Below are 18,309 nucleotides of genomic sequence, written 5' to 3' on the forward strand. Positions count from 1 at the left end.
TATAAATATTACTGTAAAACCCATCAATCTGATGTGATCTGGGACCCATAATTAGCTTAGGAGCCTGTATAACCTCTAAATCTGAGCTCACATTCTGTGGTCATGAGTAGGAACATTCCATGCTGCCCCAGTATCGGCCCATCTTCCTCAGGTGTAGCATAGAGTATGTTGTCCATCCTGCCTTCAGAGGATGGAACATTCTCTAGCATTGTTGATCCAGGTTGAGGGCAAGGTCCTATGGGGGCCCACAAAGGGGTCTATTTTGTTGTTCCTGATAGAAGTGACCAGTAACAATAGAGAGAGGAATTTATTTGAGTTCTAGGCCCATCAAGTCTGTTTGGGAAACTCAGGACTCCCCGATTAGGGCCCCAGCTGGTGGAAGCTTCCCTATTTTTTAAATATTTATTTATTTGTTTATTTCCCCATTTGTTGCCCTTGAGCTTCCCTATTCTTTATCCCTCTGGGAGCATAGACCAAAATTCCTTTTGGGGTGCAGAAGATGGAAGGTCTGACTTCTGTAATAGCTTCTCCACTGAATATGAACGTTGGCAGACCAAGCCATACTCCCAGCCAGTTTCTTCTTTCTTTCTTTCTTTCTTTCTTTCTTTCTTTCTGTCGTTTTCGACGGGTTAGGTTGTTTTCGCCGGGCTGGCTTCACGGGCAGGTAACAGACGACCAGGGACTCATAGTTGAGCTGTAGGCAGTATCTCTTTATTCATGCAGGACGCAGCACAATCTAAGCTGAGCTGAGCTAAACTAAAGGTAAAGTACTCTAAAACTCATAATGCTGTCTTTATATATACTTGACAAGTAGGGTGGAAACAGGGTGTGACATAGAGAGGGTGGAGAGAAAAGTGACTGGTGACAATCAGAGTGTGACAAGGAGGGGGGGTGGAGCAAAAACATATCATGAAACAGTGGGGATTGAACCAATGCCCTGGAGGGAGGTGCTTGTTAACAGCGGTTATATAAATAGAATGAAGTGGTTATGTAAATAGAATAGTGTTAAGCAGGGGGGATTTAAACCAAATGAAACAGAAGGGGTCTCATGCATACCAACATCTTTCTTTTTTTTTTTCCTAGTGAGATAGGACTCTAGAGAGGTGAAGTTCCAGGGCACATTGGTGAGGTCGTCTGCCCAGGGAAATCAGGTTGGCATCATGGTAACATCTGCAACTTGGTGGCTGAAAGGTAGTAAGATACAAAGCAGGAAAAATTGTTTAATAAATAGGAACCCAAAAGTAAGAATAGAGCAGTTTAATTAGGGATCTTCAGGTGGGAAGAAGCTATGAAGTCTTATTTTAGGTATTGTTGGGCTAGCTTCGAGGGCGGGAGAGAGAGATGACCAGGGACTCATGGCTGAGTGGTACGCAGTTCAGTCTTTATTCATGTGGAATACAGCGCAATCTAAGCTATCTCTAATCACAATCCTGTCCTTATAGATCCTGAGGCAGAAGAGTCAGGTCCGAAGAGCATGTACGTAGGATAGGGGGTGGGGAGAAGGAAAAAGCGTGCAAAACAATGAGGATTAAACCAATGCTCTGGAGGCAGGGTGGTGCTTAGTTAACAGTGGTTATAAATAGAATACAGTGTTAAGCAGGGGGGATTAAACCAATGAAACAGAAGGGGTCTTAGAAGCAGCATTTAGAAGCATACCAACAAGGTATATTCCAAGGGCCCATGACTTCAGTAAATTTTGCCTGAGCCTGATAGCTAACATGCAGGTGGGCTGAAAGTATTGTCTGAGAAGATGGTGTCAGAGTTGAGAAGAGGCCTAGAAAGCTGGATCATGGAAGTGAGTAACTCCCAGATATGAGAAAAGTAGCTAAATACCATAAACTGTAAACCCCAATGATCTGACCTAGGAGCATAGAAGACACAAGAGCCTGTTTAACCTCTGCGTCCCTGTCAGTCTGAGCTTGTAGTTCATGATCACAGTTGGGAACATTCTAGGCTGTGTTCAACTCAGGACCAATTTTCTGTGAGTAGCAGAGTAGGTTGGCCCAGCCTCCTTCAGAGAGTGGGATGGTTTCCGACATGGCTGTTCTACATTGAGGGCAAGGTCCTGTAGAGGCCCACAAGAGGGCTTATGATTAATAATTTTCTTTTAAAAATGTGTTTGCTGGGCTGGGGAGATAGCATAAAGGTTATGCAAAAAGTCTTTCAAGCCTGAGGCTCTGAGGTCCCAGGTTCAATCCCCAGCACCACCATAAGCCAGAACTGAGCAGTGTTCTGGTCTCTTCCTCTCTCATGGTATCTTCCCCTCTGTATCTACTCTTTCTCATTAAAATAAATAAATTTTAAAGTTTTTTTAAATTTTTTATTAATTTTATTTTTGAGAGAGATGAACACACACACACACACCAGAACACTGCTCAGCTCTAGCTTATGATGGGGGGGGGATTGAACCTGGGACTTAGGAGCCTCAGGCATGAGAGTCTATTTGCATAACCATTATGCTGTCTCCCCCGCCCTTTAAAGTTTTTTTTAATATTTATTTATTTCCTTTTGTTGCCCTTGTTGTTTCATTGTTGTAGTGATTATTGTTGTTGTTGTTGTTATTGATGTCGTTGTTGTTGAATAGGACAGAGAGAAGTGGAGAGAGGAGGGGAAGACAGAGAGAGGGAGATAGATAGACACCTGCATACTTGCTTCACCCCTTGTGAAGTGACTCCCTTGCAGGTGGGGAGCCCCGGGCTCAACCAGGATCCTTAAGCCGGTCCTTGCGCTTTGCGCCACGTGTGCTTAACCTACTGCGCTACCACCCAACTCCCAAAATAAATAAAAATTTTTAAAATGTGTTTTTTGAGGGGGCCGGACTGGCTTAAGGATCCCGGTTCCAGGGAGGATGGTGGCACACCTGGTCGAGTGCACATGTTACAGTGCACAAGGACCCAGATTCAAGCCCCCAGTCCCCACCTGCAGGGGGAAAGCTTCACGAGTGGTGAGACAGGGCTGCAGGTGTCTCTCTGTCTCTTTCTCTATCACCCTCTTCCCTCTCAATTTCTGGCTGTTTCTATCCAATAAATAAATGAAGATAATTAAAAAAATAAAAAGAGGATCCCAGTTTGAGCCCCACCCTGAGCTTTCCAAGGTTGGGGGTCGCTTCACAAGCGTGAAGCAGGTCTGCACGTATCTATCTTTCACCCTCTCCACCTCCTCTCTCGATTTCTCTCTGTCCTATCCAACAACAGAGACAGCAATAACAACAACTATAAAACAAGGGGAAAAATAGCCTCCAGGAGCAGTGGATTCATAGTGCAGGCACTGAGCCCCAGCAATAACCCTGGAGGCAAAAGAAAATGTGTTTGTTGGGCAGGGATAAGATAAGCATGTTTATATAAAGAGACTCTCATGCCTGAGGCTCCAAAGTTCCAGATTCAATCCCCTGTACCATCATGGCCAGAGCTGAGCAATGTTCTGGTAAAAAAAAAAAAAAAGGGGGCAGACGGTAGATAGCATAATGGTTATGCAAACAGACTCTCATGCCTGAGGCTCCGGAGTCCCAGGTTCAATCCCTCACACCACCATAAGCCAAAGCTGAACAGTACTCTGGTTAAAAAAAAAAAGTGTTTATTTATTATGAAAGCAAGAAGGACAGTGAGACAGAAAGACCAAAGCACAGGGGACCACATGTAGGGGAGTTGCTTCACAAGTGGTGAAGCAAGTCTGCAGTTTTCTTTCTTCCTTCCTTTCTAATCTTTTCTTTATTTATCTCCTTTTGTTGCCCTTGTTTTACTCTTGTAGTTATCATTGTTGTCCTCATTGTTGGATAAGACAGAGAGAAATGGAGAGAGTAGGGGAAGACAGAGAGGGGCAGAGAAAAATAGACACCTGCAGACCTGCTTCACCAACTGTGAAGTTACTCCCCTACAGGTGGGGAGCCGGGGGTCGAACCGGTTTGTTCCCTTTCCTTGCCCTTGTTGTTTTATTGTTGTCATCGTTGTTGGATAGAACAGAGAAACAGAGAGGATGGGAAAACAGAGGGGGAGAGAAAGACACACACCTGAAGACCTGTTTCACCACTTGTGAAGCAACGCCCCTGTAGGTGGGGAGCCAGAGGCTGGAGCCGGGATCCTTAAGCGGGTCCTTGCGCTTTGCACCACCTGCGCTTAACTTGCTATGCTACCGCCAGACTCCCAGGTGTCTGTCTTTCTCTCCCTCTGTCTTCTCCTCCTTTCTTGATTTCTCTCTGTCCTATCCAAAAATAATGACAGCAATAATAACAACGATAAACAGCAAAGGCAACAAAAGGGAAAAAAAATAGGCTCCAGGAGCAGTGGATTTGTAGTGCAGGCACCAAGATCCAGCAATAACCCTAGAGGCAAAAAAAGAGAGAGAGAAAGGAAAGAAGGAAGAAGGAAAGAGAGAGAGAGAGAAAGACCAAAGCACAATTCAACTCTGGCATACAATTGTGCCTGAGACTGAACCTATGGTCACTGGGCCTTCAGGCATGCGAGTTCTATGGTCTAACAGATTGTGCCATTCCTCCAGCCTACCATATTTATTCTTTTTTAATGAATATATATAAATATATATATATTATTGAATATATTTTTTAATTTTCTTCTTTATTAGATAGTACATATATAAATTGGGGGGATGGGGACGGGCGGTAGCGCAGCAGGTTAAGTGCAGTGGCACAAAGCACAAAGACATGCTCAAGGATCCTGTTCCAGCCCCGGCTCCCCACCTGCAGGGGCGTCACTTCACAAGCAATGAAGCAGGTATGTTGGTATCTCTTTTTCTCCCCCTCTCTGTCTTCCCCTCCTCTCTCCATTTCTCTCTGACCTGGCCAACAACAATAATAACAACTATTATATAAACAAGGGCAACAAAAGGGGAAAAATAGAAATTGGGGACAGATAGAGAAGGAGAGAGACAGAGAGACGCCTGCAGTATTGCTTCACCACTCATGAAGTGTCCCCCTGCATGTGGGGACAGAGGTCTTCAATCTGGGTGATGGTAATGTGTGGGCTCAATCAGGTGTGCCACTAACAAACAGCCCTTGTTGATATTTTTTTAAATAAACATTTCTTTTCTTTTTAAAATGATTTTCTGTTTTTTAATTTAATTTATTTATTTTGTCACCAGGGTTATTTCTGGGGAGGGACACCAGGGGACAGAGATCTAACCGGGAAACTCAGGAGAAGACCTATACCTTGGTGGCATAGCTGAGGGGCTGTGAAAGTCTCTTTACATAACCACTGGATTATCTCTGCCACAACCTGCTTTATCTCTTGGTCAGGAGTCAGTGATTAAGCTAAGAAGCCTATTGATAGTTTAAAAGCCCTCAGGCTCCCATAGCCTACAGGGAAGAAAAACAAAGAGGCTTTTAAACCACTGAGCTTCAACTCAGGGATTGAAAAAACTGTTAACTTCCACCAAGGTAAACCCTTTAATTAACTTACTTAGACACAAGTCAATGCAGGCAATAGTGATCAATAATTTGAAAAGTACTGATAAAGGGAACTCATAACATAATATATAAAATGGTTAAAACAACAAGAAAAAATACTGGAGACTCGAACCAGGACAAGAGTCCAGCTAAAAGTCCACCAGAAGGTGAAGCACAAAAGAACGAGTTCAACATCCAAACATTAGCTAAGGAAATAATAACAGGAGTGAGTAAAGAATTTGAAAAAATTGTAATCAGAAATGCAGGAACAACAAATGAGAATATGGAAGAAAATTCTAATAATCTCATGGTTATTAGAGAGCTGAAAGCTGAAATCGCTGAGCTAAGAATGCAACTAGCTGAACAAGATAAAACAGTATCAGAGCAGGGCAACAAAATAGATGAACTCCAGAAAGCAGTAGAGGGCAGAGAGAATAGAATCTATGAGGCTGAAGACAGAATTAGCAAGATTGAGGATGAATTAGAGACAACTAAAAAAGAAGTAAGAGATCTCAAAAAGAGATTAAGAGATGCTGAAAACAACAACAGAGTCCTATGGGATGACTTCAAAAGAAACAATATACGCATTATTGGCTTACCAGAGGAAGAAAGAGAAGGAGAGGAAGAAAGCATTCTCCAGGCGATAATAGCTGAAAATTTCTCTAGTCTAGACAACACCAAAGACATAAAGATTCAAGAAGCCCAGAGAGTCCCAAACAGAATTAACCCAGATCTAAAGACACCAAGACATATCATACTTAGAATGGAAAGGAATAAGGATAAAGAAAGGATCCTCAAGGCTGCAAGAGAAAAACAGAGTCACCTACAAAGGAAAACCCATAAGATTAGCAGCAGACTTCTCCATACAAACACTACAGTCCAGAAGAGATTGGCAAGATATCTATCAAGTGCTCAATGAGAAAGGCTTTCAGCCAAGAATACTATATACTGCTAGACTGTCATTCAGACTAGATGGAAGCATCAAAACCTTCTCAGACAAGCAACAGTTGAAGGAAGCAACCATCACCAAGCCTGCCCTGAAAGAAGTTCTGAAAGGTCTCCTATAAACAACCAGACCACCACAAATAGGACATATATCAAAACACTCTAAAACTCTACAAGAATGGCGTTAAAATATCTTCAATCTTTGATATCAATAAATGTTAATGGCCTGAATTCACCTATTAAAAGACACAGAGTAGGAAGATGGATCAGAAAACACAACCCAACAATATGTTGTCTACAGGAAACTCACCTAACTCAACAAGACAAACACAGACTTAAAGTGAAAGGATGGAAAACTATCACTATCATACAAGCCAATGGCCCACAAAAAGGGCAGGAACAGCTATTCTCATATCTGACATGATAGACTTGAAAATAGATAAGAATAAAAAAGATAGGAATGGACACTACTTAATGCTCAGAGGATCAGTCAATCAAGAGGTCTTAACAATTATTAATATCTATGCACCCAATGAGAAGCCATCTAAATACATCAAACTTCTACTGAAAGAGCTACAGCAATATATTAACAGTAGCACAATCATAGTAGGGGACTTCAACACCCCACTATCTCAACTTAACAGATCATCCAGGAAGAAAATCAGTAAAGACATAAGGGAGCTAAATGAAGAGATAGATAAACTAGAACTATTGGACATTTTCAGAGTCATTCATGCCAAGAAACTGGAATACAAATTTTACTCAAATCCACATGGATCATTCTCAAGGATAGACCATATGTTAGGCCACAAAGACAGCATCAGCCAATTCAAGAGCACTGAAATCATCCCAAGCATCTTCTCAGACCACAGAGGAATTAAACTAACACTTAACAATCAACAAAAGATTAGTAATAGTGCGAAAATGTGGAAGCTCAACAGTACACTTCTTAACAACTTCTGGGTCAAAGAGGAAATCAAGGAAGAAATCAAAATGTTTCGAGAGTTCAATGAAAATGAAGACACAAGCTATCAAAATATTTGGGACACAGCTAAAGCAGTCCTAAGAAGGAAGTTCATAGCTATACAAGCACACATTAGGAAACAAGAAAAGGCACAAATAAACAGCCTGATTGCACATCTCAAAGACCTAGAAGAAGAACAACAAAGGAATCTTAAAGCAACCAGAAGGACAGAAATCACTAAAGTTAGGGCAGAAATAAATAACATTGAGAATAGGAAAACCATACAAAAGATCAATGAAAGTAAATGTTGGTTCTTCAAAAGAGTAAACAAATCGACAAGCCTTTAGCCAAACTCACAAAACAAAAAAGGGAGAAGACCCAAATAAATCGGATAGTAAATGAAAGAGGAGAAATCACAACAGACACTGCAGAAATTCAACATATCATGCGAGACTTCTATGAACAACTATATGCCACCAAGCTAGAGAACCTGGAAGAAATGAATGATTTCCTAGATACCTACCAACTTCCAAAACTAAGTAAAGAGGAAGTGGATAACATGAACAGGCCCATCACAGCTAATGAAATTGAAACAGTTATCAAAAATCTTCCCCAAAATAAAAGTCCTGGACCAGATGGTTTTACAAATGAATTCTACAAAACTTTCAAAGAAGAACTAATACCTCTACTTTTAAAAGTCTTCCAGAAGATTGAAGACACTGGAATACTCCCTGCCAGCTTCTATGAAGCCAACATCACCCTGATACCAAAAGCAGACAGGGACACAACAAAAAAGAAAACTACAGACCAATATCTCTGATGAACATAGATGCGAAAATATTGAACAAAATTCTAGCCAACCAGATACAGCAGTATATCAAAAAGATTGTTCATCATGACCAAGTGGGGTTTATCCCAGGCATGCAAGGTTGGTTTAATATACGTAAATCAATCAATGTGATCCACCACATCCACAAAAGCAAGACAAAAAACCACATGGTCATATCGATAGATGAAGAGAAAGCCTTTGACAAAATACAACATCCCTTTATGATCAAAACACTACAAAAAATGGGAATAGATGGAAAATTCCTGAAGATAGTGGAGTCTATATATAGCAAACCTACAGCCAACATCATACTCAATGGTGAAAAACTGGAAGCATTTCCACTCAGATCAGGTACTAGACAGGGCTTCCCATTATCACCATTACTATTCAACATAGTGTTGGAAGTTCTTGCCATAGCAATCAGACAGGAGCAAGGAATTAAAGGGATACAGATTGGAAGAGAAAAAGTCAAACTCTCCCTATTTGCAGATGACATGATAGTATACATGGAAAAACCTAAGGAATCCAGCAAGAAGCTTTTGGAAATCATCAGGCAATACAGTAATGTGTCAGGCTATAAAATTAACATTCAAAAGTCAGTGGCATTCCTCTATGCAAACACTAAGTAGAAGAAATTGAAATCCAGAAATCAGCTCCTTTTTCTATAGCAAGAAAAACAATAAAATATCTAGGAGTAAACCTAACCAGAGAAGTGAAAGACTTGTATACTGAAAATTATGAGTCACTACTCAAAGAAATTGAAAAAGACACAAAGAAGTAGAAAGATATTCCATGTTCATGGGTTGGAAGAATTAACATCATCAAAATGAATATATTACCCAGAGCCATCTACAGATTAATGCTATCCCCATCAAGATCCCAAGCACATTTTTTAGGAGAATAGAAAAAATGCTACAGCTGTTTATCTGGAACCAGAAAAGACCTAGAATTGCCAAAACAATCTTGAGAAAAAAGAACAGAACCGGAGGCATCACACTCCCAGATCTCAAACTGTATTATAGGGCCATTGTCATCAAAACTGCTTGGTACTGGAACATGAACAGACACACTGACCAGTGGAATAGAATTGAGAGCCCAGAAATGAGGCCCCACACCTATGGACATCTAATCTTTGACAAAGGGGCCCAGACTATTACATGGGGAAAGCAGAGTCTCTTCAACAAATGGTGTTGGAAACAATGGGTTGAAACATGCAGAAGAATGAAACTGAATCACTGTATTTCACCAAATACAAAGGTAAATTCCAAGTGGATCAAGGGCTTGGATGTTAGACCAGAAACTATCAAATACTTAGAGGAAAATATTGGCAGAACTTTTTTCCGCATAAATTTGAAAGACATTTTCAATGAAACGAATCCAATTAGAAGGAAGACTAAGGAAAGTATAAACCTATGGGACTACATCAAATTAAAAAGCTTCTTCACAGCAAAAGAAACCACTACCCAAACCAAGAGACCCCTCACAGAATGGGAGAAGATCTTTACATGCCATACATCAGACAAGAGTTTAATAACCAACATATATAAAGAGCTTGCCAGACTCAACAACAAGACAACAAATAACCCCATCCAAAAATGGGGGGAGGAGTTGGACAGAATATTCACCACAGAAGAGATCCAAAAGGCTGAGAAACACATGAAAAAATGCTCCAAGTCTCTGATTGTCAGAGAAATGCAAATCAAGACAACAATGAAATATCACTTCACTCCTGTGAGAATGTCATACATCAGAAAAGGTAACAGCAGCAAATGCTGGAGAGGGTGTGGGGTCAAAGGAACCCTCCTGCACTGCTGGTGGGAATGTCAGTTGGTCCAACCTCTGTGGAGAACAGTCTGGAGAACTCTCCGAAGGCTAGAAATGGACCTACCCTATGACCCTGCAATTCCTCTCCTGGGGATATATCCTAAGGAACCCAACACATCCATCCAAAAAGATCTGTGTACACATATGTTCTTGGCAGCACAATTTGTAATAGCCAAAACCTGGAATCAACCCAGGTGTCCAACAACAGATGAGTGGCTGAGCAAGTTGTGGTATATATACACAATGGAATACTACTCAGCTGTAAAAAATGGTGACTTCACTGTTTTCAGCCGATCTTGGATGGACCTTGAAAAAATCATGTTGAGTGAAATAAGTCAGAAACTGAAGGATGAATATGGGATGATCTCACTCTCAGGCCGAAGTTGAAAAACAAGATTAGAAAAGAAAACACAAGTCGAACCTGAAATGGAATTGGAGTATTACACCAAAGTAAAAGACTCTGGGGTGGGTGGGTGGGGAGAATACAGGTCCATGAAAAATGATGAATGAAATAGTGGGGGTTGTATTGCTAAATGGGAATCTGGGGAATGTTATGCATGTAAAAAAAAAAGAAGTAGAAACGCAAAGCAGAAATTGACTGAGTTTGGAGTATGGCACCAAAGTAAGAAAGCAGAAGTATACTAGAGTTTGCAGTGAGTACCTCCCTAATACTTCCTCTCCACTTTTCCAAGCTTTGGGTCCATGATTGCTCAACAATTTGTTTGGCTTTGTATGTTAACTCTCTTTTTAGTCACCAGGTTCCAGGTGTCATCAGGATGCCGGCCAGACTTCCCTGGATTGAAGACACCACCAATGTGTCCTGGAGCTCAGCTTCCCCAGAGACCCATCCTACTAGGGAAAGAGAGAGGCAGACTGGGAGTATGGACCGACCAGTCAACGCCCATGTTCAGCGAGGAAGCAATTACAGAAGCCAGACCTTCTACCTTCTGCAACCCTCAATGACCCTGGGTCCATGCTCCCAGAGGGATAGAGAATGGGAAAGCTATCGGGGGAGGGGGTGGGATATGGAGACTGGGTGGTGGGAATTGTGTGGAGTTGTACCCCTCCTACCCTATGGTTTTGTTAATTAATCCTTTCTTAAATAAAAAAAAATAAAATAAAAAAAAGAAAGAAAAAAAAAAAAAGATCCGCTCGCAGCAGCAGCGAGAATAACGCAGAATTGAACATTGAGGCCTGATCCCGTGACTATCTCTTTCCTCTACTCCACTGGGCTTCCGTCGCCTCAACCCGAATTCCTCCACAGGAGGACTGTCTCAGTGGAAGCCTAGAGTGGGCCCCCGACGTGTGTCGTCATCATTTAGAGCCGAAGCTAAGGACAGGACCTTATAAGCTGTTTTCCCATGATCCTCTCCTTCTCTTCGCCATCTTCCCTCTCCCTGGCCGGCAGCAACCATGAAGTAAGCTGAAATCTTGCATCTCAATCTGTTTCCATCCTCAAACGGGACACCCCTCCGACGGTGGGGGTATGGATTTCTTAGCCGCACAAACTTTCCCTAATGGACTTTCGCGTTTCATTACAGGGTCGAGCTGTGCAGTTTCAGCGGCTACAAGATCTACCCCGGACACGGGAGGCGCTACGCCAGGACCGACGGGAAGGTAAAAGGCCGCGTTGATTAAATGCTGCTTGTGCTCTCGAGAGAAGAAGCGGTCAGATTATTTGTAGGCTCCTCGAAAGGCCTGTTTCCGAGGCCCTGTATGCAGTGGTTTTTAGGATCAGTCCGGAGTTAGGACCTGGTTGGTGTGAGCCAGGTCGGGTATTGCGGTAACTTCAGTGTCTGGGAGAAAGGGAAATGCCCTAGCGCCGTGTCTGGTTATGTCCGGACTCCAGGTCCCGTTGATGTCCCTGAAGGGACCGAGCTAGATGCGGAGGTTTTGTCCGCTTCCCAGACGGGGGAGGCCGGACACTGTCATGGTGCCACCTTCCAGTGACGTGACTCAAGCCTTTGGATTTGGGGACTAGAATTTCGCGTACATAATGGACAGAGCTAGGATTTGCAGACTCAGCCTCTTACACGCTTTGGATAATTGAGTAACAACGTTGAAATTGTGACAAACAGGTTTTCCAGTTTCTTAATGCAAAATGCGAGTCGGCCTTCCTGTCCAAAAGAAATCCCCGGCAAATAAACTGGACTGTCCTCTACAGAAGAAAACACAAGAAAGGACAGTCGGTAAGCTAAATATGACTTGATATCAGGGGACTTGACTCTTGTTCTCTGAAACAACCGTTTGCTGATGTGTAAGATTGAATTAAACTGTATGCGAAAGTATAACACAGTAATGGGAAATAACTGGTATGAGTAATGTTTCCTTATGCATTGGAGTCTCAGTAAATCGCAAAATGTAATTTTGAAAATAATTATCATGCACGAATCAGGTTAAGCACGTATTGGGTTAGAGAAAACCGTGGAAATGTTTTTTGGCGTGCCAGTGATGTCATAGAGTCACACACTTAATATGTTTTAAATGGACTTAAGTTCTTTTTTTTTTTAATTTTTTTTTCTTTGAGAAACACGAGCACTGGTGGTGAGCTCTGGCTTATAGTTTGAACCTGGGAGCCTCAGGCAACAGAATCTGTTTGCATAACCATTTTTCAGTGTACCCCATCCCCAACTTTAAGTTGTTTGTCATGATAAAAGGTGTGTGTGTGTGTGTGTGTGTGTGTGTGTGTGTGTGTGTGTATGTGTGTTTTAATGAGAGGGGGCCAAAGCACTGCACAGCTGTAGCATAATAGTGCAAGGGATTGAACCTGGGGCCTCAGCCTCAGTCATGAACGTATTTGGCAAAAGCACTATGCTGTCTCCTTGCCTATAAAAACAATGTTAGTGGCCCAGGAGGTGGCACAAGGGATAAAGCACTGGACTCTGTAGCATAAGATAACAGTTATCTGTGCCACTTCCTGGACCACTGTTTTTTTTTTTATTATCATTATTTATTGGATAGGGACAGCCAGAAATCAAAAGGGAAAGGGGGATAGAGAGGAAGAGAGACAGAGACACCTGCAGCACTGCTTCACCACTTGTGAAGCTTTCCCCCTGCAGGTGGGGACCAGGGGCTTGAATCTGGGTCCTTGGCACATTATACCATGTATGTTAAACCAGGTGTGCCACCACCTGGCCCCAGCTTTTATTTTTCTTAACAGAGCACTGCTCAGCTCTGGCTTAAAGTGGTACTAGGGATTGAACCTGAGATCTTTTGACACCTCAGGCATGAAAGTTTTTCATAACCAGTACGCTGTCTCTCTAGCCCATGAGTTTGAGTCTCACCCCAGTGATAGTACTTAATTGCATGAATTATTTTTTGGTAAATATGTCATCATTCAACTTCCAGATTCATAAATTGGAATCTCCCCAAGGTGATATTGGGGAGTGGAATTTTTGGGGGTATTAAATTATGGAGGCTGGAGTCCTTGGAAAAAACTTTTTTTTTTTTTTTTGACCAGAGGGCTGTTCAGCTCAGGGGATTGAACCTGGGACTTCGAGGCCTCAGGCATGACAGTCTGTTTGCATAACCATTAAACTATCTACCCCTGCCCAGAGGAATAAAAATTTTAAAAGGCTGGAAGGGGGCCAGGAGCGTGAGCCTTAGGCACTGTGTGAGGTTTGGGGTTTAAGTCCACAGGGTGGTGGAGGTAGTGCAGTTACACATGCTCAGTCTCTTCCCTCCCCATTTATTTCATATAAGAAGTCACCTCTAGGGATGCAACTAGAGGAGCTTCAGTGTGCAGATTCTGCACTCCAGCAGCTGAGTGCAGTCGTTAATGAGCACTAGGTCCCAAATTCTCATTAACAATCTGGGGCCCAGGTGGTGGTGCACCTGATTGAGCACACCTTACAATACGCAAGGACCTAGGTTCAAGCCCCAGTTGCCACCTGCAGGGGGAAGTTTAAAAATCAAAAGTTTTTGGGGGATTGGGTGGTAGATGTTATTGATGTTGTTGACATCACGACATCAATAACAACAATAAACAACGGGCAACAAAAGGGAAAATAAATTTTTTAAAAAATTGGAGATCCTCTTTCTGCCATGGAGAATACAAAAAGAGGGTACTCAGCCTGACCCTGGTTGTGTGGTATCCAGACTATCAGTCTCTAGAAACTAACTGGTATATTAACAGTATTTTTGCTGCTCTAACCCAGACAGACTAAGACAAATAAAAGTATTCAAAGAATTCAATTTCTCCCCTAAATTCATGAATGCTTTCTGTGTTGCTTTGTAGGAAGAAATTCAAAAGAAAAGAACTCGCCGTGCAGTCAAATTCCAGAGGGCCATCACTGGTGCTTCTCTGGCTGATATAATGGCCAAGCGGAACCAGAAACCTGAAGTTAGAAAAGCCCAGCGGGAGCAGGCTATCAGGTGATGGTTGATTAGTGAGCACAGGAAGCTAATCTGGTCTGATCTTGGTAATTTCATTTAGAAGAATTACCGATGTAAATATTGGTTGTAAAGGTTTGTAGCTTAGTTTTTAAATGCTAAGTTAAAATTCTATATGCAGTTGCAGCTACTGTGTGATTTTAACACACAACTTAGTGGCTAATGAAATCTGTTAACAAATCTTTGGGAATTTTGGTTCTCTTATACAAATAATTGGAAGTGAGGTAGAATATAATCATTCTACTTCGCCCAAACATGTCAGTCCTTTGTCAGTCCCATTAAAGTGTGGGGGCCAGGCGGTGGCGCACCTGGTTTAAGTGCTCATGTTAACAGTGCTCAAGGATTCAGGTTCAAGTCCCTAGTCCCCACCTGCGGGGGGTGGGGGGGAGCTTCATGAGTGGTGAAGCAGGACCTGCAGGTGTCTCTCTTGTCTCTATCTTCCCCTCCCCTCTCAACTTCTGTCTCTATCTAATAAATAAAGAAGTGCTTTGCTTTAAGTTCTTCTTTTTACCCATAGGGCTGCCAAGGAAGCAAAGAAAGCTAAGCAAGCATCAAAAAAGACTGCAATGGCTGCTACTAAGGTAATTATGGGGTCGATAAGCCTCTTAAGTTTACTGAAAGTTTCATTTGGGTTTCTAAGGCGTTTGATGCAAACCTAACAAATAATGTTCACAACTGGTTTCTGAATTAGGTTTTTTTTTTTTTTTTTTTGCGTCTCAGGTTATTGTTGGGATTCTGTGCCAGCACTGTGAATCCACTGCTGGAGGTCATTTTCCCTTCTTTTTCTTTATTGGATAGGACAGAGAAATTGAGAGAGGAGGGGGAGATAGGCATGGAAGATAAACATCTCCAGACCTGCCTCACCGAATGTGAAGCGGGACACCACCACCCCCACCCTGCCGCCATAGGCGGGGAGCCAGGGGCTCAAACCGGGATTCCTGTGCAGTTCCTTGTATTTCAAACAATGTGCACTTAACCCAGTAGCACGTGCTGCAGCCTAGCTCCCAGAAATTTCTTCGTGCTCTTTTTTTAAACTGTTCAGCTCTGGCTTATGGTGGTGCTGGGTGGGGATTGAACATAGGACTTTGGAGACTCAGGCATAACCATTATGTTGTACACATGTTTTTTTTTTTAAAGATTTTATTCATTTATTAATGAGAAAGATAGGAGGAGAGAGAGAACCAGACATCACTCTGGCACATGTGCTGCCAGGATTGAACTCAGGACCTCATGCATGTGAGTCTAATATTCTCTTCACTGTGCACCTCCTGGACCACTATTTTTTTTTCTTAACCAGAGTACTACTTAACTCTGGTTAATAGTGGTGTGGGGATTAAACCTGGGATCTCTGGAGCCTCAGGCATGTGATTGTTTGCATAATTATGCTATCTCCCCCACCCCTGGGCGAGTGTTTCAGATCAGCTCCCTTGCTAAACCAAACAAGTGCTAGACAGAATTTGGAAAGGTGAGGTTGCTTTTTTTTTTTTTTTCTTTTAAGTTTATTTTGAAACTTGAGATTTACTGTTCTAGAAATAGTACCCAGCTTTACTCTAAATAAAATGTCCTGGTTTTGTTTGTAGCACACAATTTAGGGTCCCATGGTACATAATGCTTTTTTAAAATAAGTTTAACTTTGGATAGAAGTTGAGAGGAAGAGATAAGGAAGAAATACCCCTGCAGCAGTGCTTCACCTTTGTGTTGCTTTCCCCTACAGGAGGGGACCAAGGGCTTGAGCCAGGGTCCTAGCATGGTAGCATATGCACTCTATGGGGTGTTCCACCTCCCAGCCTCATATATGTATTTATTTGTGAGAAAGGACAGAAAGAACCAGACACCAGTCTGATAAATGTGCTGCCAGGGACTGAACTCAGGACACCATGCTTGAGACTCTACTGCTGTAACCATTGTACCACCTCCCACGTCATGATAGATGTATTTATTTTTTAAATATTTTAAAAAATATTTTCTTTATTCCCTTTTGTTGCCCTTGTTTTATTGTTGTTGGATAGGATAGTGAGATGGAGAGAGGAGGGGGGAGACAAAGAGGGGGAGAGAAAGATAAGATACCTGCAGACTGCTTCACTTGTGAAGAGACTCCCCTGCAGGTGGGGAGCCGGGGGTTTGAACGCAGGTCCTTGTGCTTTGCGCCACCTGTGCTTAACCCGCTGCACTACAGCCCGACTCCCTATACATGTATTTCTTATGGAGCCCTGCTTGGGTTTGGTCTATGTGTTGTCAGGGATTGTATCTGGCTTCTCTGTCATGCAAGTCTATTGTGATAATGTCACTGGAACATTTTTGATAGAGAAAGAAATTGAAGGTAAAGTGAGAAAGACCATTGTGCTGCACAGCTTTGGTTTATGGTGGTGCTGGAAATAGACCCTGGGACTTGAGCCTCAGGCATGCAAGTCTTTGCGTAGTGGTTGTGCTGTCACCTCACCCCACCTAGTCTTGATTATTGAACCCTTGTCTTTCATTATAAAAGTGGTCTTTACACTTTTTGGTCTTGGGGTTGGGTGGTGGCGCATCTGGTTGAGTCCACATGTTAGAATGCACAGAGAACCAGCTTGAGCCCCAGGTCCCCACTTGCAGGGGGGAAACTTTGCCAGTGGTGTAGCAGTGTTGCAGATGTCTCTTCTCCCTCTCTGTCATCCCCTTCCCTCTCAATTTCTGACTGTCTATCCAATAAATAAGGGTAATAAATAAAAAAAATTTTTTTTGGTTTTAAGATTGTTAATAACTTTTTTAATAAGCTGGCGATAAGAAAGCCATGCTAATAAGCCTTAGTATTATATAGTATAGGGGGTGGGCTAGCTTAATGGTTATGCAGAAAGACTTTCATGTCCAAGACTCCAAAGTACCAAATTCTGTCTCCCATACCACCATGAACCAGAGTTGAGCACTACTCTGGTAAAATGTGTGTGTGTGTGTGTGTGTGTGTATATTAATGCTGTATCACATGTTGTCTTTTACAGGCTCCCACAAAGGCAGCACCTAAACAAAAGATTGTGAAGCCTGTGAAGGTTTCTGCTCCTCGAGTTGGTGGGAAACGCTAAATTGTAAAGATCAGAATTTTGAATAAAGATCTGACTATGGATTATGGTGTTTTGTTTAAAGCTCATTTCTTAGGCCAGCAATATAGCACACCTGGATGATGTGCCTGCTTTGCTATGCCCTTTGACCAGCCCTCACTTCATTGGAGGGAGCTTCTTGGTGCTGAGTAGCTTTTCCCAATCTGGCCCTGTCTGGTAATGTAGACTAGTAGAGGCCTAGTGGTGACTAAAAAATCCTTGTTTCTCAGTAACAGTCCTTTATTGTAATGCAAGCCTCTTAACTGAAGGGAAACGAAACAAACCTATATGGTCAGCAGGGCTCTGTGGCGCAATGGATAGCGCACTGGACTTCTAGAAACCTATATGGTTAGATGCCAGCTTTACTCACCCTACAAATTGTTTTAAGATTTTGGTTAGAAGGATATATATAGTACATAGGATATTGTATAGACTGAATTCAGGTTAATTACTAAAAGATGTGCACTTAACACGTCTACATGTAAAGAGACTTTTTATTGGATCTTGCTAAAATAACCCTTTTCCTAACCACGTGGTAGGTAGTGCAGTAGATAAGGACATTGGACTTCAAAGCATGAGTTCCCAAATGTCCTCAATGGTGCTGGTGTGGTATTTAGGTTCTCCTGCAAGTGGTGGAACAGTGCTATGAGGGCAGGTATGTCTCTAAAAAAAATAGCTGAAAAGAAAGTGTTCTGCAGGTATCTACCCTCAGTGATTTAAACTGGGAGGCAGAAAGCGGGGTGGGGGTGGGACCCTTTTCCCATGACATTTGTCTTTGGGTTTTTCCTTTATTATTGTTAACTCACCTCATAATTTTAGCTTGAGTTAAAGGTTAAAACCGTCGGGAAATAAAAGTAATTTGTTGACTGGGAGTTTGACAGAAAGT

The 18,309-nt window shown here is 42.3% G+C and overlaps 1 protein-coding gene across 1 annotated transcript; it reads left to right on the forward strand.

The window, feature by feature from the left end:
- Positions 1-11,484: 11,484 nt before the first annotated feature.
- RPL24 (ribosomal protein L24) lies at positions 11,485-17,449 on the forward strand (the record flags this gene model as incomplete). Its single annotated transcript, XM_016192349.2, has 5 exons — positions 11,485-11,577; positions 12,039-12,149; positions 14,198-14,334; positions 14,870-14,933; positions 17,328-17,449. Coding segments are annotated over 5 exons (486 nt in total), but the record flags the coding sequence as incomplete, so codon positions are not given.
- Positions 17,450-18,309: the final 860 nt, after the last annotated feature.

This window comes from Erinaceus europaeus, chromosome 9 (assembly GCF_950295315.1).
Source record: "Erinaceus europaeus chromosome 9, mEriEur2.1, whole genome shotgun sequence".
Classification (NCBI taxonomy): Eukaryota; Metazoa; Chordata; class Mammalia; order Eulipotyphla; family Erinaceidae; genus Erinaceus; species Erinaceus europaeus.